Consider the following 26,797-nt stretch of genomic DNA (forward strand, 5'->3'; position numbering starts at 1 on the left):
TTTTTTTTTTTGGTATATCGGGCGTGCAGACCATAGCGTCCTCAGTCTGCAGTCATTTTACAGAGCATAGGGGCAGTACTGGTGAGGCAGGGTCAGTGGTACAGGGAAAGAGGTATACTGGCTTTATAGGCGGTGGGCTTTTTCAAAAACATACTATATTTGGGGTGCCTGTGACCGTCTTCAGTTTACTGCGTGTCTGCTGGGGGTAGTAGTCGCTAATTAATACCCAGCTAAGTGTTACAGCAGGCTTGCACATAATTGTTTCCTGGCTCCGCTGTGCGTTCCGTAACATCATTGTCGTCATTCCGCCACAGGGAAACAGTACACATTATATCCGCTGCATGCGGTGTCTCTGGTTTTTCACCTCACCATTTTAAAAAATTGAGGCAAAATACTGAAAGCCTACCACTGGGCTTTGTCCACTTCACTGGTTCTGCACTGTGAATTGCAGCAGCTCAGTCATACGCACCTAGGTCTCACTACAGGCTTGCGCATAATTATTTCCTGGCTCCGCTGTGCATTCCGTAACATCATTGTCGTCATCCCGCCACAGGGAAACAGTACACATTATATCCGCTGCATGCGGTGTCTCTGGTTTTTCACCTCACCATTTTAAAAAATTGAGGCAAAATACTTAAGGCCTACTACTGGGTTTTGTCCACTTCCCTGGTTCTGCGCTGTGAATTGCAGCAGCTCAGTCATACGCACCTAGGTCTCACTACAGGCTTACGCATAATTGTTTCCTGGCTCCGCTGTGCGTTCCGTAAGCAAAGTCAGCCTCCAAACACAGACCAATAAGCGGCACATTTAATTACAGCGTTCTGTTTCTGCTCTACTCATAATACACCATGCTGAGGGGTAGGGGTAGGCCTAGAGGATGTGGACGCGGGCGAGGACACGGAGGCCCAAGTGAGGGTGTGGGCACAAGCCGAGCTCCTGGTCCAGGTGTATCGCAGCCGACTGCTGCGGGATTAGGAGAGAGGCAAGTTTCTGGGGTCCCCAGATTCATCTCACTATTAATGGGTCCACGCGGTAGACCTTTATTAGAAACTGAGCGGTGTGAGCAGGTCCTGTCGTGGATGGCAGAAAGTGCATCCAGCACTCTATCAACCACCCAGTCTTCTACGCCGTCCACAGCTGCAACTCTGAGTCCTCTGGCTGCTGCTCCTCCTTCCTCCCAGCCTCCTTACTCCATGAAAATGACACATTCTGAGGAGCAGGCAGACTCCCAGGAACTGTTCTCGGGCCCCTGCCCAGATTGGGCAGCAATGGTTCCTCTCCCACCGGAGGAGTTTGTTGTGACCGATGCCCAACCTTTGGAAAGTTCCCGGGGTCCGGGGGATAAGGCTGGGGACTTCCGGCAACTGTCTCAAGAGCTTTCAGTGGGTGAGGAGGACGATGACGATAAGACACAGTTGTCTATCAGTGGGGCAGTAAATCCCAGGGAGGAGCGCACAGAGGATTCGGAGGAAGAGCCGCTGAACGATGAGGTGACTGACCCCACCTGGTGTGATAAGCCAACTGAGGACAGGTCTTCAGAGGGGGAGGCAATTGCAGCCGCAGGACAGGTTGGAAGAGGCAGTGGGGTGGCCAGGGGTAGAGGCAGGGCCAGACCGAATAATCCACCAACTGTTTCCCAAAGCGCCCCCTCGCGCCATGCCACCCTGCAGAGGCCGAGGTGCTCAAAGGTGCGGCAGTTTTTCACTGAGAGTGCAGACGACCGACGAACTGTGGTGTGCAAGGTTTGTTGCGCCAAGATCAGCCGGGGAGCCACCACCACCAGCATGCGCAGGCATATGATGGCCAAGCACCCCACAAGGTGGGACGAAGGCCGTTCATCGTCTCCGGTTTGCACCACTGCCTCTCCCCTGTGCCCCAACCTGCCACTGAGATCCAATCCCCCTCTCAGGACACAGGCACGACCGTCTCCCGGTCTGCACCCACACGCTCACCTCCGCTGTCCTTGGCCGCATCAAGCAATGTCTCTCAGCGCAGCGTCCAGCCGGCGCTAGCGCAACTGTTTGAGCGCAAGTACGCTGCCATGCACCCTCACGCTCAAGCGTTAAACGTGCACATAGCAAATAGATCAGCCTGAAGATGCTGCCGTATAGGCTTGTGGAAACGCAGGCTTTCAAAAACATGATGGCGGCGGCCCCGCGCTACTCGGTTCCCAGTTGCCACTACTTTTCCCGATGTGCCGTCCCAGCCCTACACGACCACGTCTCACGCAACATTGTACGCGCCCTCACCAACGCGGTTACTGCCAAGGTCCGCTTAACAACGGACACGTGGACAAGCACAGGCGGGCAGGGCCACTATATCTCCCTGACGGCACATTGGGTGCATTTAGTGGAGGCTGGGACCGAGTCAGAGCCTGGGACCGGTCACGTCCTACCCACCCCCAGAATTGCGGGCCCGAGCTTGGTGGTGGTATCTGCCGCGGTGTATGCTTCCTCCACTAAACCACCCTCCTCCTCCTCCTACGCAACCTCTGTCTCGCAATCAAGATGTGTCAGCAGCAGCACGTCGCCAGCAGTCAGTGTCGCGCGGGGTGGCAGCACAACGGTGGGCAAGCACCAGCAGGCCGTGCTAAAACTACTCAGCTTAGGAGAGAAGAGGCACACGGCCCATGAACTGCTGCAGGGTCTGACAGAGCAGACCGACCGCTGGCTTTCGCCGCTGAGCCTCCAAGCAGGCATGGTCGTGTGTGACAACGGCCGTAACCTGGTGGCGGCTCTGCAGCTCGGCAGCCTCATGCACGTGCCATGCCTGGCCCATGTCTTAAATTTGGTGGTTAAGCGGTTTCTGAAAAGCTACCTACGCTTGTCAGACCTGCTTGGAAAGGTGCGCCGGCTCAGCGCACATTTCCGCAAGTCCAACACGGACGCTGCCACCCTGCGGACCCTGCAACATCGGTTTCATCTGCCAGTGCACTGACTGCTGTGCGACGTGCCCACACGGTGGAACTCTACGCTCCACATGTTGGCCAGGCTCTATGAGCAGCGTAGAGCTATAGTGGAATACCAACTCCAACATGGGCGGCGCAGTGGGAGTCAGCCTCCTCAATTCTTTACAGAAGAGTGGGCCTGGTTGGCAGACATCTGCCAGATCCTTGGAAACTTTGAGGAGTCTACCCAGATGGTGAGCGGCGATGCTGCAATCATTAGCGTCACCATTCCTCTGCTATGCCTGCTGAGAAGTTCCCTGCAAAGCATAAAGGCAGACGTTTTGCGCTCGGAAACGGAGGAGGGGGAAGACAGTATGTCGCTGGATAGTCAGAGCACCCTCCTGTCTATATCTCAGCGCGTTGAGGAGGAGGAGGAGGTGGAGGAGCATGAGGAGGAGGGGGAAGAGACAGCTTGGCCCACTGCTGAGGGTACCCATGCTGCTTGCCTGTCATCCTTTCAGCGTGCATGGCCTGAGGAGGAGGAGGAGGAGGAGGATCCTGAAAGTGATCTTCCTAGTGAGGATAGCCATGTGTTGCGTACAGGTACCCTGTCACACATGGCTGACTTCATGTTAGGATGCCTTTCTCGTGACCCTCGCGTTACACTCATTCTGGCCACTACGGATTACTGGTTGTACACACTGCTCGACCCATGGTATAAGGAGAACCTTTCCACTCTCATACCCGAAGAGGAAAGGGGTTCGAGAGTGATGCTATACCACAGGACCCTGGCGGACAAACTGATGGTAAAATTCCCATCCGACAGCGCTAGTGGCAGAAGGCGCAGTTCCGAGGGCCAGGTAGCAGGGGGGGCGCAGAGATCAGGCAGCATGTACAGCACAGGCAGAGGAACACTCTCCAAGGCCTTTGACAACTTTCTGGCTCCCCAGCAAGACTGTGTCACCGCTCCCCAGTCAAGGCTGAGTCGGCGGGAGCACTGTAAAAGGATGGTGAGGGAGTTCCTAGCCGATCGCACGACCGTCCTCCGTGACGCCTCTGCCCCCTACAACTACTGGGTGTTGAAGCTGGACACGTGGCCTGAACTCGCGCTGTATGCCCTGGAGGTGCTTGCTTGTCCTGCGGCTAGCGTCTTGTCAGAGAGGGTGTTTAGTGCGGCTGGGGGAATCATCACGGATAAGCGTACACGCCTGTCAACCGACAGTGCCGACAGGCTTACACTCATAAAGATGAACAAAGCCTGGATTTCCCCAGACTTCTCTTCTCCACCAGCGGACAGCAGCGATACCTAAACAATACGTAGGCTGCACCCGCGGATGGAAGCATTGTTCTCTATGACCATCAAAAACGGGGACCTTTTAGCTTCATCAATCTGTGTATTATATTCATCCTCCTCCTCCTGCTCCTCCTCCTGAAACCTCACGTAATCACGCCGAACGGGCAATTTTTCTTAGGCCCACAAGGCTCAGTCATATAATTTTTGTAAACAATTTTTATACGTTTCAATGCTCATTAAAGCGTTGAAATTTGCATCTGAACCAATTTTTATTTTAACCGGGCTGCCTCCAGGCCTAGTTACCACTTAAGCCACATTAACCAAAGCGATTAATGGGTTTCACCTGCCCTCTTGGTCGGACATGGGCAATTTTTCTGAGGTACATTAGTACTGTTGGTACACCAATTTTTGGGGCCCTCGCCTACAGTGTAATCCAATTAATTTTTTGCCCACCTGCATTAAAGCTGACGTTACATCAGCTGTGCTGGGCACTGCAATGGGATATATTTATGTACCGCCGGTGGCTTCCTGGCACCCACCCATGCTGTCGGTCCACGCGGAGTTGTAACTGCATGTGTCCACTTCTAAAGAACCCCAGTCTGACTGGGGCATGCAGTGTGGGCCGAAGCCCACCTGCATTACACATGACATTACCTCAGCTGTGATGGGCAATGCAATGGGATATATTTATGTACCGCCGGTGGGTTCCAGGGAGCCACCCATGCTGTCGGTCCACACGGAGTTGTAACTGCATGTGTCCACTTGTAAAGAACCCCAGTCTGACTGGGGCATGCAGTGTGGGCCGAAGCCCACCTGCATTAAACATGACATTACCTCAGCTGTGCTGGGCACTGCAATGGGATATATTTGTGTACTGCCGGTGGGTTCCAGGGAGCCACCCATGCTGTCGGTCCACACGGAGTTGTAACTGCATGTGTCCACTTCTAAAGAACCCCAGTCCGACTGGGGCATGCAGTGTGGGCCGAAGTCCACCTGCATTAAACATGACATTACCTCAGCTGTGATGGGCAATGCAATGGGATATATTAATGTACCGCCGGTGGCTTCCTGGCACCCACCCATGCTGTCGTTCCACACGGAGTTGTAACTGCATGTGTCCACTTCTAAAGAACCCCAGTCTGACTGGGGCATGCAGTGTGGGCCGAAGCCCACCTGCATTAAACATGACATTACCTCAGCTGTGCTGGGCACTGCAATGGGATATATTTATGTACCGCCGGTGGGTTCCAGGGAGCCACCCATGCTGTGGGTCCACAGGGACTTCACAATAGGGAGTTGTACCTGCCTGTGTCTATGAATTAAAAACCCCGGTCAGGTTGGGGCATGCAGTGTGGGCCGAAGCCCACCTGCATTTAATCTGACGTTAGCTCTGCTGTCCAGGGCACTGTAATGGGATACATTTATGTACAGCCGGTGGGTTCCAGGGAGCCACCCATGCTGTGGGTGCACACGGAATTCCCATTGCGGAGTTGTACCTGCCTGTGACTATTTATAAAAAACCCCGGTCTGACTGGGGCATGCAGACACCTTGACAGAATGAATAGTGTGTGGCAAATAGGTTCCCCATTGCTATGCCCACGTGTGCAGCTCCAGATGGAGGTGGCACTAGATTGGATTTCTCATTGCTTCTGTACAGCATTGTGGGCTATCGCCCCGCCCCTTTAAAGAGGGTCACTTCTTGGCCCTGCCAACCCTCTGCAGTGTGTGCCTGCGGTTCCTCCTCATGGCAGACGCACTTATAAATAGACATGAGGGTGGTGTGGCTATGAGGCCAGCGTGTGGCATGAGGGCAGCTGAAGGCTGCGCAGTGACAATTTGGTGTGCGCTGTGGACACTGGGTCGTGCAGGTGGGGGGGGGGGTTGGGCAGCATGTAACCCAGGAGAAGTGGCAGCGGAGTGTCATGCAGGCAGTGATTGTGCTTAGTTGGAGGTAGTGTGGTGCTTAGCTAAGGTATGCATTGCTAATGAGGGCTTTTCAGAAGTAAAAATTGTTGGGAGGGGCGGGGCCCACTCTTGCCGCTATTGTGACTTAATAGTGGGACCTGGGAACTTGAGATGCAGCCCAACATGTAGCCCCTCGCCTGCCCTATCCGTTGCTGTGTCGTTCCCATCACTTTCTTGAATTGCCCAGATTTTCACAAATAGAAACCTTAGCGAGCATCGGCGATATACAAAAATGCTCGGGTCGCCCATTGACTTCAATGGGGTTCGTTATTCGAAACGAACCCTCGAGCATCGCGAAAATTTGTCCCGAGTAACGAGCACCCGAGCATTTTGGTGCTCGCTCATCTCTAAAGGTGAAATATAAAAAAAAAATTAAAAACAATCACAGAAAATGGCCATTACTTACTGAGTGAGGAGTGCATATAAATGCATCCTCTCACCATGCAGTAGCAGACAACCAAATGGAGGAGCGAATTACACCTGAGCAGTATACCGATGAGACAGCCACTCACACTGCCTCTTGATATAGAGGGGTGTGGATCCAACCAATGCCTTGCATTTATTATCTATCATTCACATGCAACATGGCTTTAAGACTCCAGGGGGAGCCCAGGGTGGCAGTACCAATGTGGTTCACTGACGGAAGTGCAGGCAAAGCCGCCAAATTATCATGGGGTCATTAAAAGGTTGCTGGTCTGCATGGTGAACTACATATATCAGAATGGTCTGGCACTTTGTATCCACTATATGTGGGAGTATACGCCAAGCAGCCACACCCTTCTATATCAAGAGGCAGTGAGAGTGGCTGTCTCATTGGTGTCCTGCACAGGTGTAATTCGCTCCTCCATTTGGTAGTCAGCTACCTGCGTGGTGAGAGGATGCATTTATATGCACTCCTCACTCAGTAAGTAATGGTCGTTTTCTGTGATTGTTTTCACATTGATATTCTAGTTTAGTGAGTGTCTCGTTAAAGATCAGAATATCAAAACTAAATTCTGTTTCCATTGTCTCTTCTTGTACCCTGATATCCTGAGTAAGGGCTGCTGCATATGAGTGTATGCGCAAAAACGGTCGCACCTGCATAATGCATTTGTGCAATGGAGTCTTTTTGCTTCCATGCCTGTTCAAAACCTTGCGTACTTGCGCAGGAATCGCTTATTCACAGGGATCACCCGCATCCTGATATAAAAGGCTAATTTGCCTAATGAGGTGCCGGTGTTTACAGGTATGCACAGTGTTTTGCGCATATCCGAGAGTAAATTTGTGCATATTTGCCCACTCTCACAGACTCCTATGAGGACCTTTGGTGCAGAAATGTGCACCAAAATAGAGCATGTCTTGTCATGTTTTTTTGGTTTTTTTTGCACACATTAAAAGCATTTGCAAAAAGGAACCATGAGAATGAGCCCATTAATATCAATGGGTTCTTTTCGCTGCGTATTGCTTGCCCAAAGATTTCCTACACAAATAGGCCCATGTGAGCCTGTCCTAAGACCATATTTGGGTGCCCGATATTCTCACACAAACTCTGTCTATGTACGACTGATCTCACACGGAAATTGAATCCATTCTTTTGACTGAGCTAATTCACATGATAGATTTTTTTTCTTTTTGATCAGACCAAGAGTCTCAGGTGGGAAATCGATGCATGTCCTATTTTCGTGTCAATCTTGCTAGACAACGGGACATGCAATGTGTGGTTTCTGGCACGTCACACAGCACACAGATGGGGTGTCCATTGCTGTGCAATGCAACATGTGTCTGAGACTCTTGGGCAAAACTTTCTGTAGCACGTCTGTAGTAGCCCAAATGGGTCTTTAAATGGACTTTAAATGGTGGTGCTCAGTTCATGTATAACCAGCAGGGGTTAACCACTACTTAATTTGACCTATGACTGAGCTATTAATAATCTGCCAGCTGGACAGTTAATTTTCTTTTGTTGCTGGCAGATTGAACTCTGATTGGCTGCACATCAGCTGACACAGCTAACATGTAAAGGAAATAAGCACTGTTAAAGAAAGGCTTGTATGTGTGCATTGATATATGATCACTACTGACATCAACAAAGACATATAAGAGAAAGTTATTACATTTTTTCTTAAACTCTGGTTCTTGTGATTTCTTAATTGCATCACATTTAACATTCTTGTGCTAATGTAGCACTGGCGTCACAAATTATTAAAAAACACAAAAATAGCAGTAACACCACAAAGAGGCCATTGTGGCTCTGTTGCAAATAGTGAGGAGTCACTTCAGAGCACCTAAGCAGCCACCTCTTAAACATTTAAATATAGCCTAACAGAATGTGTTTTGTATGTGAAGTTTTGGATTACAGAGGACATTGTATTAACTAATTGACTGAGAACAGTCAATACAAAATGATTTTAGTTTTCTTCTGTGTTTTGCAGATCAGCTATGGCACCTCCGACCCCTCATTGTCTGATAGACTCCTCTATCCACATGTTTTCAGAATGGTCCAAAATCACCACATCCACAATATGGCGATCAGTGAACTGTTGGAGCACTTTGGCTGGACCTGGGTTGGGATTTTACAATCGAATGATGAAACTGGAGAGGATGAGCTGCAGATACTAACAAAGTACATGAGAGAGCGTGGGATCTGTGCCGCCTTCACCATAACACTTACACAGGAAAATTATAATAGGATTTTACAAGCTCTAAACAATCCACGAGTCTCCATAATTATAATGTGCGGGACCTACTCTGATTATATAATGGATTTAATACGAGATAATCCATTGTTAGACAAAACCCTCATCCTTTCCCCATCCTGGATCTCTACTACTTTCAAAGATTTAAATAAAAAGCTTTTTGTATTTAATGGAAGTCTAGCAGTGCAGTTTTCATCACCTTTTCCAGTTCTGGAGGATCTTATAAAAATATACAGTAAACATGATGATCTGTACCAAAAACTGTCTTACTGGAGATTGCTAGATGAACTAGCCAAGAGTGATCCTATAGATCCCTTCATATCACACTATGACATCAATAAAGAGCACAACTACACTCAGAATACTGAAGGAATTACGAGGTATTTCCTCTCATTAGGGCCTGCCACAAGACTATATGCTGCAGTAGAAGTTCTGGGAAAAGCTCTACATGAAATGTTCTTATTTATAAAGGACAAATATGAAGAAAACTCAATAACTGGATTTCTACACAACAGACGGAAATTACAGCGCTACATACAAATGATGAAGTCCTCACCGGATCCAATGAGACCTTCATATTACTTTAATGAGCAGGGAGAAGCCATACATCCATATAAGATAATAAACTGGTTATCTATAGGAGATGCCATACAGGAGGTTGAAGTAGGAAATTTTACTCCGTGGGCCGTCAGTGGTGAAAAGCTTCACATAAATCCACAGTCTATAACATGGAAACACACAAAGGAGGTGAGAAGAGTTATATTATGTAGGTAACATAGTAACATAGTATGTTAGGCTAAATGAAGACAATGTCCATCTAGTTAAGCCTGTTTCAACCACACACACACCCCCACCCCCTCCATGTTGATCCAGAGGATGTAAAAAAAAAACAATGAGGTGGAAGCCAATTAGTCCATTCGGGGGAAAAAAACCTTCCATTCTCCATAATGACAGTCAGAATAATCCCTGGATCAATCTTTGATAGTTCCTACCTGACTTTAAGACCCAGATCAACAACCCGCTGGTCATCTAATGTCTATATCCTGTAATATCTTGGCGCTCTGGAAAGACATCTAGTCCCCTCTTAAACTCCTCTATGGATTTTGCCACATCCTCAGGTAGAGAGTTCCACAGTCTCACTGCGCTTACAGTGAAGAACCCCCTTCTGTGTTGGTGATGAAACCATCTTTCATCTAGATGTAGAGGATGTCCTCTTGTTACCGTCCCAGTTCTGGGTATAAACAGATCATGGAAAGATCTTTGTATTGTCCCCTAATGTATTTATACATAGTTATTTGATCGCCTCTTAGCCATCTTTTCTCCAGGGTAAATAATCCCAATTTTGTTAGTCTCTCTGGGAATTCTAGTCGTCTCATTCTGTTTACTAATTTAGTTGCCCTTCATTGAACCCCCTCAAGCACTGCAACATCTTTCCTGAGCATCGGTGTCCAGAAGTGTACACAGTATTTCATGTGGGGCCTGACAAGTGCCTTATATAGTGGAAGAATAATGTTCTCGTCCCTCACCCCTCGCACTTATGCTTCTTTTAATGCACTCCAAGATTTTATTTGCTTTTGCAACAGCTGACTGGCATTGATCCAGTTAAATCTATGGTCCACTAGAACCCCAGGTCTTTTTCCATATCACTTTTACCTAGCAGTACCCCATTTAGTGAGTATTGGTGACATCTGTTTCTTCTGCCTGTGTGCATAATCTTACATTTACCAACATTAAACTTCATCTGCCATGTTTCTGCCCAAGCCCCCAGCTTATCTAGGTCATTTTGTAGCAGTACATTGTCCTCCATTGTATTAATTGTCTTGTATAATTATGTATCATCTGCAAATATCAATATTTTACTGTGCAGTCCCTCTATCAGGTCATTAATAAATATATTGAACAGAATGGGGCCTAATACTGAACCCTGTGGCACCCCATATATTTTATATATCAACCTATTATGTGGCACGGTGTCAAATGCTTTAGAGAAATCGAGATATATGAAATCAATAGACTCTCCCAGGTCTAGCCTTGAACTTACTTCATCATAGAAGCTGATCAAATTGGTCTGACATGATCAATCTCTCATGAACCCATGCTGATGAGGAGTTATACCATTGTTTTCCTTGAGGTATTCTAGGATAGTGTCTCTAAGAAACCCCTCAAATGTTTTTACAATTATTGAAGTGAAACTTACCGGACAGTAGTAACCAGGATCTCTTTTGGACCCCTTTTTGTATATTGGAACCACACTGGCAATGTGCCAATCAGCTACAACCCTGGTCTTGATAGTGTCCATAAATATAAGAAATGGCAGTCTAGCTATTACCTTAGAACCCTTGGGTGTATTCCTTCTGTGCCTAGCCATTTATCGATTTTAATCCTCTTTAACGGGTTCTGCACTTCCTCCTGTGTTTGGCATGCCATATTTAGTGGGTGGTTCATTTTATTCCCCTGAATCTCGTTCGTGAATACACTTGAAAATAAACTATTTAAAAGATTTGCCCTCCTCCCATCGTCTTCTATGATTTATCCTGCATTATTTGTTAAAGGGCTAGTGCTCTCAGTGCAAATTCTTTTACTGTTTATACAATTGAAGAATAGTATAGGATTATTTTTGCTCTCTTTGGCAATAAATCTTTCTGATTCCCCCTTAGCAATTTTGATCTTTCTTTACATATTTTGTTTTTTTCCCTGTATTATTTTAGCGCTTCTTTGCTGTCCTCTAGTTTTAGTAGTTTAAATGCTTTCTTTTTTTACTTATTGCCCCCTTACAGCTTGTTGAGCCACATTAGTTTCCTTCTACTTGTAGTTATTTTGTTTTTGAAAACTATGAACTGTTCATATGAGGTAATGAGAATATTTTTAAATTTCTCCATTTGTCCTCTGTACTGATATTTTTGAGGATGTTGTTCCAATTAATGTTACCGATAATAGTTCTGAACTGATCAAATTTTGTTTTACTAAAGTTTAGTTTTTTTCTCGCTCCCTGATAGGGCTTCCTTTTGAATGACAGCTGGAAATTAATTATATTGTGGTCACTATTTTCCAAGTGTCCCTCAACCTGCACGCCCATTACTCAATCTGGTTTGTTAGTTAATAAGTCCAGAGTGGCCCTCCCTCTAGTTGGCTTCCACACAAGCTGGGCAAGGTTCTTTAATTGTTCTCAAGAACTTATCACCCTTGTCAGATTTGCAGGTTTCATCTTCCCATATTATTTCCAGATAATTAAAGTTCCCCATAATAATTACTTCATTGCGGTTTGACACCTCTTCTTTCTGTCTTAATAATAACATTTCAGTTTCTTCTGTTGCTTTTGGTGGTCTATAGAAAACCCCTATCAATATTTTGTTATTTTTTTTCTCCCTGTATTTCTACCCACTGAGATTCCACATGTTCATCTCCTGCACCTATAGCCTGCCGTAGCCTCGGCATTAAGTAGGATTTAACGTACAAACATACCCCTCTCCTTTCTGTTCCCCACGGTCTATTCTGAAGAGATTGTAACCCTGTAAATTTACCGCCCAATCGCACTTATCATCAAGCCATGTTTCCGTTATTCACACTATATCATAATTTTCATTAGTCATTCTCACTTCAAGTTCACTCACTTTACCAATCAGACTTCTTGCATTCGGTATCATACAATTTATATGGTTGTTGTTGTTCTTTTTATTTATTGTGATACTAATGGTACTATTGGCTGTTCTGTCAGTTCTAACTGTACTAACCTCACCCCCTGCTCAACCCCCATTCACATTACTTAGCCCAAGGTTGCTATCTGCACTGTATACCCCCCTATTTCTCTTTTTGCTCTCCCCCAAAAAGAGTGGTCCCTATTTTAAACACGCCTGCAACCTTCTAACCATCTTCTCCCCCAGCACAGCTGCATCCTCCCCATTAAGATGTAGCCCGTCCCTACAGTAGAGCCTATAGCCAACAGCGCAGTCAGCCCAGTTCTCCAGGAACCCGAAACCCTCCTTCTTACACCAACTCCGGAGCCACTTGTTTACCTCCCTAAGATTCTATGGCCTTTCTAGTGTGTTTTTTTGTGCAGGTAGTATTTCCAAGAAAACTACCTTGGAGGTCCTCGCCCTAAGCTAACTTCTTAGGTCCCTTAAGTTGTTTTTGAGGGCCCTCCATTGACCTCTAATTTTTCATTGGTGGCATGACCATGACCACTGGATCCTCACCATCCCCTCCCAGTCATCTGTCAATCTGATCCATGATGTGTAGAACTTGAGCACCAGGGACACAACACACCGTTCGACAATCCCGGTCTTTGTGGCAGATTTCCCTGTCTGTCCCCCTTATAATTGAATCCCCCACCACTAGGACCTGTCTAACTTGGCCTACACTTCCCGTCCCCATCTCACTGGAGCAGTCATCTCCTTGGTATTCAGAGGGCATTTGGTGCTGCAGCAGTGCTGACCCTGTAGCTGCATCCCCCTTATCTGCCAACTTTGCAAACTTGTTGGGTTGTGCCAGTTCAGGACTAGCCTCCCAGGTTCTCTTTTCCCCTCTACCCTTTCAAACTCTCACCCAGCTAGCTGCCTATTCATCCTGCTCTTCCGAACTTCCCTCCACCCCCACATCTACCTCAGTGAATGCCTGCTCAGTGAGCAGCAAACTCCTTTCTATGTTGTCAGTGGATCTCAATGTTGCTAGTTGCTCATTCAGATCCAGGATTTGGGTGTTTTCAAATGTGCAAAGAGCATTCATCTTGCACAACAGTAAGCAACCTCGATCAGCTGATCAAGGACCTCATACATTGCACAAGTAGCACACTGGACAATATTGTCAGGCATAGAGCTCTTCCTAATGGGGATCTACAATTTACTTATGTAAGTAGTGAAGATTGACTAGATCTAGAGATGAGCGAACATACTCGTCCGAGCTTGATGCTCGCTCGAGTATTAGGGTACTCTAGATGCTCGTTACTCGAGACGAACACCGCACGGTACTCAAGTCAATTCCATTTCCTTCCCTGCATGTCTTGCGCCATTTTCTGGCCAATAGACATGCAGGGAAGGCATTACAACTTCCTCCTGTGATGTTACAGCCCTATCCCACCCCCCTGCAGTGAGTGGCTGGTGAGATCAAGTGACCGCCGAGTATTTAAAGCAGTCCCGCCCGCTGCTCGCCTCAGACACGTGCTGGCAGAGATTAGGAAGGGTGCTTCTGGTGCTATAGTTAGAGTGTTGGCGTCTTCAAGAACCCCAACGGTCCTTCTTAGGGCCACATCTTACCGTGTGCATTACTCTTGTGGCTGCTGGGAGCAGTTTTGCACAATTTTTTTTCATCTTTGGCTGTGCAGACTATTGCGTTCTCAGTCTGCAGTCAATTATACAGAGTATAGGGGCAGTACTGGTGAGGCAGGGACAGTGGTAGTGTAGAATTCTGTCAACAAGTACCCCGAAAAAGCTCCTTCTTAGGGCTACCTGTGACTGTGTGCAGTTTACTGCGTGGCTGCTGGGAGTTGTAGTGGCTCTCTATTAGACAGCTTGGCCTTTTTGCAGCCTAGCGTATAATTTTTTCGGCCTACAGTGTGTGTTATATAACCGCTGTGATCCTCCAAGTGCAGGCCAATAATTGCCTAATTTTTTACACCACTCTGTGTGTCCCGTCAACTTCATGCACAGCGTACAGGCGACAGCCGCTGATAGAGGGAGAGACATATATACGCTATCTAGGCTGTTGGCTTTTTCAAAAAAATCTGAAAAAAACCCCTCCTTCTTAGGGCTACCTGTGACTGTGTGCATTTTACTGCGTGGCCGCTGGGAGTTGTAGTGGCTCACTATTACCCAGGTCGGGCTTTTGGCAGCCTAGCGTATAATTTTTTGCGGACTGCAGTGTGCGTTACATAACTGCTGTGCAGGTCAATAATTGCCTAATTTTTTACACCGCTCTGTGTCTGCTCTATTCGTAATACACCATGCAGAGGGGTAGGGGTAGGGCTCGAGGATGTGGATGTGGCTGCGGGCGAGGACACGGAGGTCCAAGTGAGGGTGTGGGCACAGGCTGAGTTCCTGGTCCAGGTGAATCGCAGCCGGTTGCTGCGGGATTAGGAGAGAGGCAAGTTTCTGGGATCCCCAGTTTCATATCACAATTTATGGGTCCACATGGTAGACCTTTATTACAAACAGAGCAGTGTGAGCAGGTCCTGTCGTGGATTGCAGAAAATGCATCCAGCAATGTATCGACCACCCAGTCTTCTACGCAGTCCACTGCTGCAATGTGAATCCTCTTGCTGCTGCTCCTCCTTCCTCCCAGCTTCCTCACTCCATGAAATTGACACATTCTGATGAGCAGACAGACTCCCAGGAACTATTCTCGGGCTCCCGCCTTGATTGGGAAAAAATGGTTCCTCTCCCACCTGAGGAGTTTGTCGTGACCCATGCCCAACCTTTGGAAAGTTCCCGGGGTCCAGGTGATGAGGCTGGGGACTTCCGGCAACTGTCTCAAGAGCTTTCGGTCGGTGAGGAGGTCGATGATGATGAGACACAGTTGTCTATCTGTGAGGTAGTAGTAAGGGCAGTAAGTCTGAGGGAGGAGCGCACAGAGGATTCGGAGGAAGAGCCGCTGGACGAGGAGGTGACTGACCCCACCTGGTTCGCTAAGCCAACTGAGGACAGGTCTTCAGAGGGGGAGGCAAGTGCAGCAGCAGGGCAGGTTGGAAGAGGCAGTGCGGTGGCCAGGGGTAGAGGCAGGGCAAGAGCGAAGACTCCCCCAACTGTTTCCCAAAGCACCCCCTCGTGCCAAGCCACCCTGCAGAGGGCTAGGTCTTCAAAGGTGTGGATGTTTTTCAGTGAAAGCGTGGACGACCGACGAACAGTGGTGTGCAACCTGTGTCGTGCCAAGATCAGCCGGGGAGCCACCAGTACCAGCCCCACCACCACCAGCATGCGCAGGCATATGATGGCCAAGTACCCCACAAGGTGGGACGAAGGCTGTTCACCGCCTCCGGGTCACACCACTGCCTCTCCCCCTGTGCCCCAACCTGTCACTCAGATCCAACCCCCCTCTCAGGACACAGGCACGAGTGCCTCGCGGCCTGCACCCACACCCTCACCTCCGCTGTCCTCGGCCCCATCCAGCAATGTCTCTCAGCGCAGCACCCGCACACTCAAGCATTAAACGTGCACATTGCTAAATTAATCAGCCTGGAGATGCTGCCGTACAGGCTTGTGGAAACTGAGGCTTTCAAAAACATGATGGCGGCGGCGGTCCCACGCTACTCGGTCCCCAGTCACCACTATTTTTCCCGGTGTGCCGTCCCAGCCCTACACGAGCACGTCTTCCGCAACATCAATCGTACCCTCACCAATGCGGTTCCTCAGAAGGTCCACGTAACCACGGACACATGCACAAGTACTGGTGGGCAGGGCCGATATATCTCCCTGATGGCACATTGGGTGAAATTGGTGGAGGCTGGGACGGAGTCAGAGCCTGTGACCGCACACGTCCTACCCATACTCAGAATTGCGGGTCCTTCCTCGGTTCTGGTATCTGCGGCGGTCTATGCTACCTTCTCTAAACCCTCCCCCTCCTCCTCCTCCTCCTCCTCCTCCTACGCAACCTCTACCTCTCAATTAAGAAATGTGAGCAGCACGTCGCCAGCAGTCGTTGTGGTGCGGCAGCACAGCGGTAGGCAAGCATCAGCAGGCCGTGCTAAAACTACTCAGCCTAGATGACAAGAGGCACATGGCCCCCGAGCTGTTGCAGGGTCTGACTAAGCAGACTGACCTCTGGCTTTCGCCGCTGAGCCTGAAAGCGGGCATGGTCATGTGTAAGCTGGTGGCGGCTCTGCAGCTCGGCAGTCTCACACATGTGCCATGCCTGGCCCACGTCTTCAATCTGGTGGTTCAGCGGTTTCTGAAAAACTACCCGCACTTGTCAGACCTGCTCGGCAAGGTGCGTCGCATCTGCGCACATTTCCGCAAGTCCACCATGGACACTGCCACCCTGAGGACCCTGCAATATCGGTTTAATCTGCCAGAGCACCGGCTGCTGTGCAACGTGCCCACACGGTGGAATTCTACGTTCCACATGTTGGCCAGGCTCTATGAGCAGTGTAGAGCAATAGTGAAATACTCCAAAAACTCCAACATGTGTGGTGTAGTGGGAGTCAGCCTCTTCAATTCTTTACCGAGGAGTGGGCCTGGATGGCAGACATCTGCCAGGTCCTCGGAAACTTTGAAGAGTCTACCCATATGGTGAGCGGCGATGCTGCAATCATTAGCGTCACCATTCCTCTGCTATGCCTGCTGAGAAGTTCGCTGCAAAGCATTAAGTCTTTGTGGTCGAAAAAGGAGACGGGGGAAGAGAGTACGTCGCTGGATAGTCAGAGCACCCTCATGTCTATATCTCAGCGCATTTTGGAGGATGAGGAGGAGGAGGGGGAGGAGCAGGAGGAGGAGGAGGGGGTAGAGACAGCTGGGCCCACTGCAGAGGGTACCCATGCTGCTTGCCTCACATATGTTCAGCGTGTATGGCCTGTGGATTAGGAGGAGGAGGATCTGGAAATTGATCTTCCTAGTGAGGACAGCGTACTGATACCCTGGCACACATGGCGGACTTCATGTTAGGCTGCCTTTCTCGTGACCCTCGCGTTAGACGCATTCTGGCCACTACGGATTACTTGGTGTACACCCTTGTTGACCCACGGTATAAGGAGAACCTTTCCACTCTCATTCCCGAAGAGGAAAGAGGTTCGAGAGTGATGCAATACCACAGGGCCCTGGTGGACAAACTGATGGTAAACTTCCCATCTGACAGCGCTAGCGGCAAAAGGCGCAGTTCCAAGGGCCAAGTTGCAGGGGAGGCGCGTAGATCACGCAGCATGTTCAGCACAGGCAGGGCAACACTGTCCAAGGACTTTGCCAGCTTTATGGCTCCCCAGCAAGACTGTGTCACCACTCTCCAGTCAAGGCTGAGTCGGAGGGAGCACTGTAAAAAGATGGTGAGGGAGTACGTAGCCGATCGTACCATCGTCCTCCGTGATGCCTCTGCTCCATACAACTATTGGGTGTCAAAGCTGGACACGTGGCACAAACTTGCGCTGTATGTCCTGGAGGTGCTGGCTTGCCCTGCTGCTAGCGTCTTGTCAGAGAGGGTGTTTAGTGCAGCTGGGGGAATCATCACGGACAAGCGTACCCTCCTGTCAACTGCCAGTGCCGACATGCTTGCACTTATAAAGATGAACAAAGCCTGGATTTCCCCAGACTTCTCTTCCCCACCGGCGGAGAGCAGCGGAACCTAAAGTTTCTTTTCGCTGCAACCGCAGATAAAAGCACTCTTCTCTATCACCGGGAAAACGGGGGGTTTAGCTTTGTCAATCTGTCTCTGACATTAGTCCTCCTCCTGCTACTCCTCCTCCAGAAACAACATGTCATCGCGCTGAACAGCCAATTTTTCTGCGGCCCAAAAGGCTCATCTATATCTACCAATGTTTTTACAATTTTTCAAAGTTTCAAAAGTATTGAGACTGTAAGGCCTTAGTCAGACGGGCGTTTTTTCGCGCGATTTGCGGATCGCATGACGGATGCGCATCCGCAAATCGCGTAACCGGTGCGCGCAAGTCGCCCGCAAATCGCCCGAAAATCTGCTCCTAGCCGCGTTTCATTAGAAACGGGCCAGAGCTGTCCAGCGCATTGCATTTAATGGAGACGGCAATAGAGCCCGCTCCATTTAAAGCAATGCGCTGCGGGCGAGCCCGGGATGAATTGTCGGGAAGGGCTTAAATATATAAGCCCTTCCCTGCAATGCATCCTAAAATGTGTAAAAATAAAAAATATATATATACTTACCTGCTCCCGGCAGCCGGAGTTCCGCGCGGCCGTCCTGCTGTGGGTGTGAAGGGGGTGTGAGTCAGACCTGCCCCCTGATTGGCTCAGCGCTGAGCCAATCAGAGGCATGTCTCACTCACACCCATTCATAAATTCATGAATGGATGTGAGTCAGACCTGCCCCTGATTGGCTCAGCACTGAGAGGCAGCAGTCACACACCCATTCATGAATTCATGAATGGGTGTGTGAGTGAAACCTGCCTCTGATTGGTCAGGGCTGTGACCAATTAGAGGCAGATCATTCAGCAGGGGGGGATTTTAAAGCCCCGCCGGCTGATAGTGCCGAGAAGCAGTTCAGGAGAACTGACAGCGGCCGCGGCTGGACTCCGGCTGCAGCGGAAAGGTGAGTATACAATTTTTTTTTATTTTAACACATTTTAGGATGAATTGCAGGGAAGGGCTTATATATTTAAGCCCTTCCCGACAATTAACCCCACGCACGCCGGCAGCCCATTGCTTTCAATGGAGCGGCTGTATTGCCGGCTCCATTGAATTCAATGGGCAAACATCGTTCTTCTCTGTCACAGCTGTTACAGCTGTGGCAGAGAAGAATGATTTGTCTTCTATATGTTCTCAATGGGGTCGGCGCTGCTGCCGCCGGCCCCATTGAGCGCATATAGAGAAGAGAACAGGAATCGCAGATCGCAGATAGGTGCGATCTGCGATTTTTTGTTCTATAATTAATTGGACGAGCGCATAAAAAGCTCTCATGTGTCCGATACCATTGCAAAGCAATGGTTTTATAAAATCGCCGGACGCATGCGCATGCGCAAATCGCGGCTAAAAACGCCCGTCTGACTAAGGCCTAACATGGTACTTACACTGATTTTCTTCACTTACACACTCACTCTCTTACACCTCCTCACTTAGTCACACACACTTAGATAGACACTAGACACACACTTAGACACACACTAGACACACACAGACACACACTTGGACACACAGAATATACTTATCGCTTCTGTCAGCAGATCCTCCGCAGTTGATGACGTCAACTGAAGGCTCAGCGTCAGGACCTCTGTCCCTGCGGCCACATCCTCTGGCCACCTGCTGCTCTGGTACCTGCTTTTCTTTTCCTCTTCTTCACCTCTTCCAGCCACTGGACATATCCTTCCAGTGGCTTTCCTGGTCTTCTTGCAGCTCTGGTTCTGCTCTGACATTTCCCCACTCCCGTTCTCTGCTCCACAGGCTCCCCGCTGATGTCCCTTCCAATACGTCATTTCCGGCTTCACTGCTTCGGCTGCACAATATCCTGCTCTGGCTTTCAGCCTGGAATGCTCACAACTGCTTAAGAGATGTGGATTTCTTTACCTGGCATCCGCCAGCATTTATTGAGCATCACAGCAAATCTCAAAAGCACAGTCCATATGCACCCCACTTGGGTGTGAGTCAAGGGTTGTCGTCAATGTCTGACTCAAGCCTTTTCTTGACCACCAGCCTGCAGCACCTCAGCCCTGCTGCACTGTGACTCCTCTCTCTTTATTATGTAAATCTTGTCTACCATTTAACATTATATAGTTTACACCCTCTTATCATACATGCGTTTTATCTTTGTAGTAAAGGTTCTTGTCTTTTCTTACAGATCCCAGTATCCCGCTGCTCTGACCAATGTTCACCTGGTAGCAGGAAAAAGACAAGAGGAACAATCCATGCCTGCTGCTATGACTGCGTCCCGTGTGCAGAAGGGGAGATATCCAATATAACCGGTATATGGTAGTATAAGCAGTAGGTGATGATAATGATGTACCAGTAGAATGTACTTATTAAAGAAAACATACGTGAACCCTTTGAAATTACCTGGATGAATTAAGCCACAGTTTTCAGTGCTGTACAGTGGGGTAATTAATTTGGGCCCTGTTCTATCCTTAATCCGCCATGATGAGAAGTAGGGGTAAGGGTCGAGGACACGGACGCGGATGTCCAAGTGAGGGTGTGGGCATAGGCCAAGTTCCTAGTCGTGGTAAATCACAGCCGGCTGCTGCGGGATTAGGAGAGAGGCAAGTTTCTGGGGTCCCCAGCTTCATATTACAATTTACTAGTCCACGTGGTAGACCCTTATTACAAACTGACCAGTGTGAGCAGATCCTGTCATGGATGGCAGAAAATGCGTCCAGCAATGTATCGACCACCCAGCCTTTTACGCAGTCCACTACTCCCGGCCTAGGGACTGCAACTCTGAATCCTTTGGCTGCTGCTCCTCCTTCCTCCGAGCCTCCTCACTCCATGAAAATGACATATTCTGAGCTGGCAGACTCCCTGAAAAAACAGTTCCTCTCTCACCTGAGCAGTTTGTCGTGACCGATGCCCAACCTTTGGAAAGTTCCTGGAGTCCGGGTGATGAGGCTAGGGACTTCCGGCAAGGGTCTCAAGAGCTTTTTGTGGATGAGGATGATGAGACACAATTGTCTCACGATGAGGTGACTGACCCCACCTGGTTTGCTAAGCCAACTGAGGAGAGGTCTTCAGAGGGGGAGGCAAGTGCAGCAGCAGGACAGGTTGGAAGAGGCAGTAGAGTGGCCAGGGGAAGAGGCAGGGCCAGAGCGAAGAATCCCCCAACTGTTTCCCAAAGCACCCCCTCGCGGCAAGCCTCTGTACAGAGGGCTAGGTGTTCAAAGGTGTGGATGTTTTTTAGTGAGAGCGCGGACGACCGATGAACAGTAGTGTGCAACCTGTGTCGCACCAAGATCAACCGGGGAGCCACCACTACCAGCTTCACCACCACCAGCATGCGCAGGCATATGATGGCTAAGCACCCCACGAGGTGGAACGAAGGCCATTTACCGCCTCTGGGTCACACCACTGCCTCTTCCCCTGTGCCCCAACCTGCCACACAGATCCAATCCCCCTCCCAGGAAACAGGCACTAGAGCCTCCCAACCTGCACCCACACCCTCACCTCCACTGTCCTCCACTCTATCCAGCAATGTCTCTCAGCGCAGCGTTCAGCTGCCGCTAACACAAGCGTTGGAGCGAAGGCGCAAATACGCCGCCACGCACCTGCACACACAAGATTTAAACTTGCACATTGCCAAATTAATCAGCCTGGAAATGCTGACATGCAGGCTTGTGGAAACGGATGCTTTCAAAAACATGATGGCGGCATTTCTCCCAGTGTGCTATCCCAGCCCTACACCAGCACGTCTCCCGCAACATAAATCGTGCCCTCACCAACGCGGTTACTGGGAATCTCCACTTAACCCCGGACACGTGGACAAGTACTGGTGGGCAGGGCCACTATATCTCCCTGATGGCACATTGGAGGAACTTGGTGGAGGCTGGGATCGAGTCAGAGCCTGGGACTGCTCACGTCCTACCCACACCCAGAATAGCAGGTCCTACCTCGATGCTGTTATCTGCAGCGTTTTATGCCACCTCCTCCAAACCCTCCCCCTCCTCCTCCTCTGCCACCTTTACCTCTCAATTAAGAAGTGTGAGCACATCGTCAGCAGTCAGTAGCGCGCTGCAGCACAGCGGTGGGCAAGCGTCAGCAAGCCGTGCTGAAAATAAGAAATGTTACTGGGGTCCACCTATTCTCTTGTTACATACATGTTATAGGGCGACAGCTTAGGTGACAAGAGGCACATGGCCCCGAGCTGCTGCAGGGTCTTATAATGGTCGTGTGTGACAACGGCCATAACCTGGTGGTGGCTCTGTAGCTAGGCAGCCTCACACACATGACATGCCTGGCCCACATCTTCAATCTGGTGATTCAGTGGTTTCTGAAAAACTACCCCCACTTGTCTAACTTTCGCGGCAAGGTGCGCCACGTCTGCGCACATTTCCGCAAGTCCACCACAGATGCTGCCACCCTGAGAACTCTGCAATGCCAGTTTCAGCTGCCAGTGCACCGACTGCTGTGTGACGTGCCCACACGCTGGAATTCTATGGTGCACATGTTGGCCATGCTGTACAAGCAGCATAGAGCAATTGTGGAATACCAGCTGCAACATGGGCGGCCAAGAGGTAGTCAGCCTTCGCAATTGTTTACTGAGGAGTGGGCATGGATGCCAGACATCTGCCAGGTCCTCGGAAACTTTGAGGAGACTACCCAGATGGTGAGCGGCGACGCGGCAATCATTAGTGTTACCATCCCGCTGCTTTGCCTGCTGAGAAGTTCGCTGCTAATCATAAAGGCCGATGCTTTGCGGTTGTAACAGGAGACGGAGGAGGACAGTATGTCGCTTGATAGCCAAACCACCCTCATGTCTATATCCCAGCGCGTATTGGAGGAGGGGGAGGAGGAGGACGGGGAAGAGACTTCTGGCCACACTGCAGAGGGTACCCATGCTGCTTGCCTCTCATCTGTTCAGCGTTTATAGGCTGTAGAGGGGGAGGAAGATCTTGAAAGTCATCCTCCTAGTGAGGGCAGCGATGTACTGCATACTGGGACTCCAAGGCAGTCTGGATTCCAAGACACCAAGGCAGTTTAGCCTTTAGCTACGCTCCTGATATTTATCATGCATATGCTGGTGTCCCTTAGCACTGCTGATCATCTGCCTGCTTCCACTTAAGGACAGGTAGCTAACAGCAGAAACAAGTTCTGAGAGTTTTAATGGGTTCCAAACCCTCACCAAAGGAGTCAGCACCCCAAAGTGGATGTACTCCTGCCCAGTGGTAGTTTTAGCACTGTTAGATGAATATGATAGATCCTCACCCTGACACACACACAGCTCTCAATGGTGCCGCGCCATTGTACAATGCTTCCCTCCTCCCTGTACACCACCCAGACCATGCACTCCAATCTGCTAACACACTCAGACTAAACACCCCTCTAATATAAAACTCAAATGCCCACCTCCAGGACTTCACTAGAGCAGCACTGATCCTCTGGAATACTCTACCTCAAGGCATTTGGACAATCCCCGATGCATGAAAGTTCAGAAGCACCCTAAAAACGCAACTCTTCAGGGAGGCATATTAAATCTCCAGACATAGTCCCCCTGTCTCTCCATATGGCTTCAAACACTTTCCACCCTACCTATCAGCGACCTCTTTGTCTTGCACCTCCTTATTTTCCACATGTAATTCCCGTACTGCCTGTGTTCCCCCATGCCTCATCTGCCCTCCTTGTACCTCCTCTATCACCCCCACCTGTTTGTTTCAAACTGATTGTAAATCACATGTAATTGTCTATATTCTCCCATTCTTAAAAGTGCTGCAGAATAAGTTTGTGCTATACAAATAAAGCTTATTATTATTATTACTAGATGTAACATTTATTTAATATGTTATGAAATATTCCTACAGATGCTGAGAACTGTATTAAATGCCAAAGGCATGAATGGCCGAATGAGAAGAGAGACCGATGCCTGCCCAAAGTTCTAGAATTCATCTCTTATCAGAATGACACAATGGCTTCTGTATTTTCCAGTCTCTCGGTCTTCGGATGTCTTGTGACTGGCTTCATATTTGGGATATTTATCTTCCACCGGGACACTCCTATTGTTAAAGCTAATAACCAGAACCTGAGTTATCTCCTCCTGGTCTCCATCCTCCTCAGCTTCCTCTCCATCTTCTTGTTTCTTGGTTGTCCCAGCAACGTAACTTGTAGATTACGGGAAACTAGTTTTGGGATTTTTTTCTCAGTTGCCATCTCTTCACTTCTCGTGAAGACTGTTATGGTTTGTGTTGCTTTTAAGTCCACCAAGCCTGGAAGCCCCTGGAGAAAATGGTTGAGTGTAAAGCTGCCCTATACTATGGTGCTGTTTTGCTCATCAATACAAGTTGTCATCTGTGTTATTTGGTTGTCCATTTATCCTCCATTCCAGGAGCTGGACACTCAGTCTTATCCTGGGAAGATCATCATTCAGTGTAATGGAGGATCAGATATTTGCTTCTACTCCATGTTGGGCTATATGGGGCTCCTGGCAGCGGTGAGCTTTGTTCTGGCTTTTATGGTGAGGACATTACCGGACAGCTTTAATGAGGCCAAGTACATTACCTTCAGCATGTTGCTGTTCTGCAGTGTCTGGATCTCCATGATCCCGGCTTATCTAAGCACCCGGGGGAAATCCATGGTGGCAGTAGAGATATTTGCAGTAATGGCATCCAGTGCTGGACTTTTAGGTTGTGTGTTTCTTCCAAAAAGTTTTATCATTTTGTTCAAATCTGAAGTTAATAGAAAAACTGATCTCCTGGCTAAAAGGAAATAATGTTGGCAAAATATTATCCCCTGATAATACAGAGTAGTACAGCGTGTACATGTCTTGTCAAACTGTCCACTTTCGTGAAAGTGACAGCTGCCGACCCAATTGTAATATCTTGTCAACCTCTCCTTCCCCCTGTAGTAGTGCAGGTGGCCCCACCTTTAAGTTCAGCTCGTCAACCCATCCCCATCCCTGGAGTTATGATGGCCCATACCATATGACTTATCAAGATTCTCCTGACACAGGAGTTATTCTTTTCCCACACTGGAGTTTTCCCTATTCTCTCCACCAACCAAGGAAGAGACCAATGGGACAGTGAGGAAGAAAAGAAGATCAGCAGATAGAGCCAGCAGAAGTTCTGGGATCAACTGACCTGAAGATCGATGCAGTGCTGAACAAGATCCAGGCAGCGGCGGAAGAGCAGGGCTTGGCGTTGCTGGAGAGGGCCCTGGATGGCACCCTGGGGACATTGGGAGCAGTGACTGGAGGAGCAGCAGGAGCGGCATCTGTAGCAACAGTGGCAGTGGCAACTGGAGCGCTGTAGCAGCTGGAGTGGTGAGGGAGAAGAGGCCATGGCAGGTGCATGCTCCAGTGTGGCTTAGCCCCAAGCACACATCAATGTGCCATTGCGGCATAGGGAGCCCATCACAGACACATCTGGGCCAGCTCTCTCCTGCACTACCAGCAAGAGGAGAGTGCAGGCCTTCGAGAAATCCTGCAAGGTGACACGGTGCGGTGTCCGCATCTAGGCCTGCACTGCCAAGGGGGTGGGCCTAGCACCAGACTGGATCCCAGGAGCTAGAATGCATGTGGGGCTGCTCACGTGGCGATGTATCGGTCAGGGAGCAGCCCCAGTGTGGACATGGTCTGCAGATAGCTGAGGGGAGGTAGGGCCAGGAGGCCAGAAGCAGGATGGATCGGGTGGAAATGGATGGAAGACGGCGGCCAGCTGGAGCAAGGACTAGGTCCAAAATAGCGGCTGCAACTCAAGCAGTGCAATTGCAGCCAGAAGAGGATCCAGAGCTTCAGCACGGACTATCGTCTGATGAGGATTCAGATCTGATGAAGGGAGGATCCGTGGCTGGTGGTTTCACAGCCCCTACACAGCCCAGTGAGATGACCTCTTTGGATTGCGCGTTCCATTTAGTTAGTCAAATAGTGCTTGCTGGAGATAGTTTGGGTGGTTGGCCAGGAGGTGCTGGAGCGTTTGCAGGCGCGCGTGGCGTAGATAGTGTTTTTAGGCGATTTGTGGGAGATGTGGCAAAGGCATGAGGTAGGGTCTGCGCCATCATTGCTATCAGCCTGGACCATGCCGTCCAGTGCATCTGGTAGCTGGGATAGCGTTCCTGTTGGGAGCGCGGCCGAGGGAAGTAGGGCAGCAGGCGGCGAGAGTCTTTCCGACGGAGAAGGACGGAAATGGGATCTGGTTATACAATAGAGCAAGGGGGGGGGAAGTCTATGTATGTTTTAAAGGGCCATTGGGTGTACATTTGAGAAAAGAGTTGAAGGAGAGGATCTGGCAGGTCGAATATGTTGAGGTATTCTCTCTTCTCCCCGTGGAAAAATTTAATTTGGACAAGGGAAAAGAACCGACTATAAAAAGGAGGAGGAGGAAAAGCGCTGGTGGCGCTTGATACTGCAGACATTTTCTAATTGGTTACAGGCATTCACTACACTAGCCAGTGCTATAGGGGAAAAAGAACCAGAAAATTGCTCGGCCTTTTCTGTTTTTTGGATTAAATAGGGGAGGAGTATAGGGTATATGGGGGTCAAACATGGCTGAGGTACGATGAACAGTTTAGGCAGCAGACCAGTCAGCAATTAAATGGGATCAAAAAGATATTGGGCTTGGGTTGGGGGTGATGGCCCCAGTCTGGTATGGGCAGCCCTTTCAGGGAGGTGCTGGGACTTCGAGGTTGGCCACCAGGGTCACAGGCAGGAAGCCAGGAAGAACAGGCCGGAGGCAATAGGCTCAGTTTGTGT

The 26,797-nt window shown here is 49.3% G+C and overlaps 1 protein-coding gene across 1 annotated transcript; it reads left to right on the forward strand.

The window, feature by feature from the left end:
• The first annotated feature begins 8,644 nt into the window (after positions 1–8,644).
• On the forward strand, positions 8,645–24,820 carry LOC136573464 (vomeronasal type-2 receptor 26-like). Its single transcript, XM_066574755.1, has 3 exons — positions 8,645–9,565; positions 20,252–20,375; positions 23,916–24,820. Exons 1-3 carry the CDS (start codon positions 8,645–8,647, stop codon positions 24,818–24,820), a joined length of 1,950 nt encoding a protein of 649 aa, XP_066430852.1.
• Positions 24,821–26,797: the final 1,977 nt, after the last annotated feature.

This window comes from Eleutherodactylus coqui, chromosome 7 (genome assembly GCF_035609145.1).
Source record: "Eleutherodactylus coqui strain aEleCoq1 chromosome 7, aEleCoq1.hap1, whole genome shotgun sequence".
In the NCBI taxonomy this organism is placed as follows: domain Eukaryota; kingdom Metazoa; phylum Chordata; class Amphibia; order Anura; family Eleutherodactylidae; genus Eleutherodactylus; species Eleutherodactylus coqui.

Coding starts and splice junctions, on each gene's coding strand:
- LOC136573464 (XM_066574755.1), top strand. CDS start 8,645: ATGGCGATCAGTGAACTGTTGGAGCACTTTGGCTGGACCTGGGTTGGG. Junction 9,566..20,251: donor CATGGAAACACACAAAGGAG/GTGAGAAGAGTT, acceptor CTTTTCTTACAG/ATCCCAGTATCCCGCTGCTC. Junction 20,376..23,915: donor GGAGATATCCAATATAACCG/GTATATGGTAGT, acceptor ATATTCCTACAG/ATGCTGAGAACTGTATTAAA.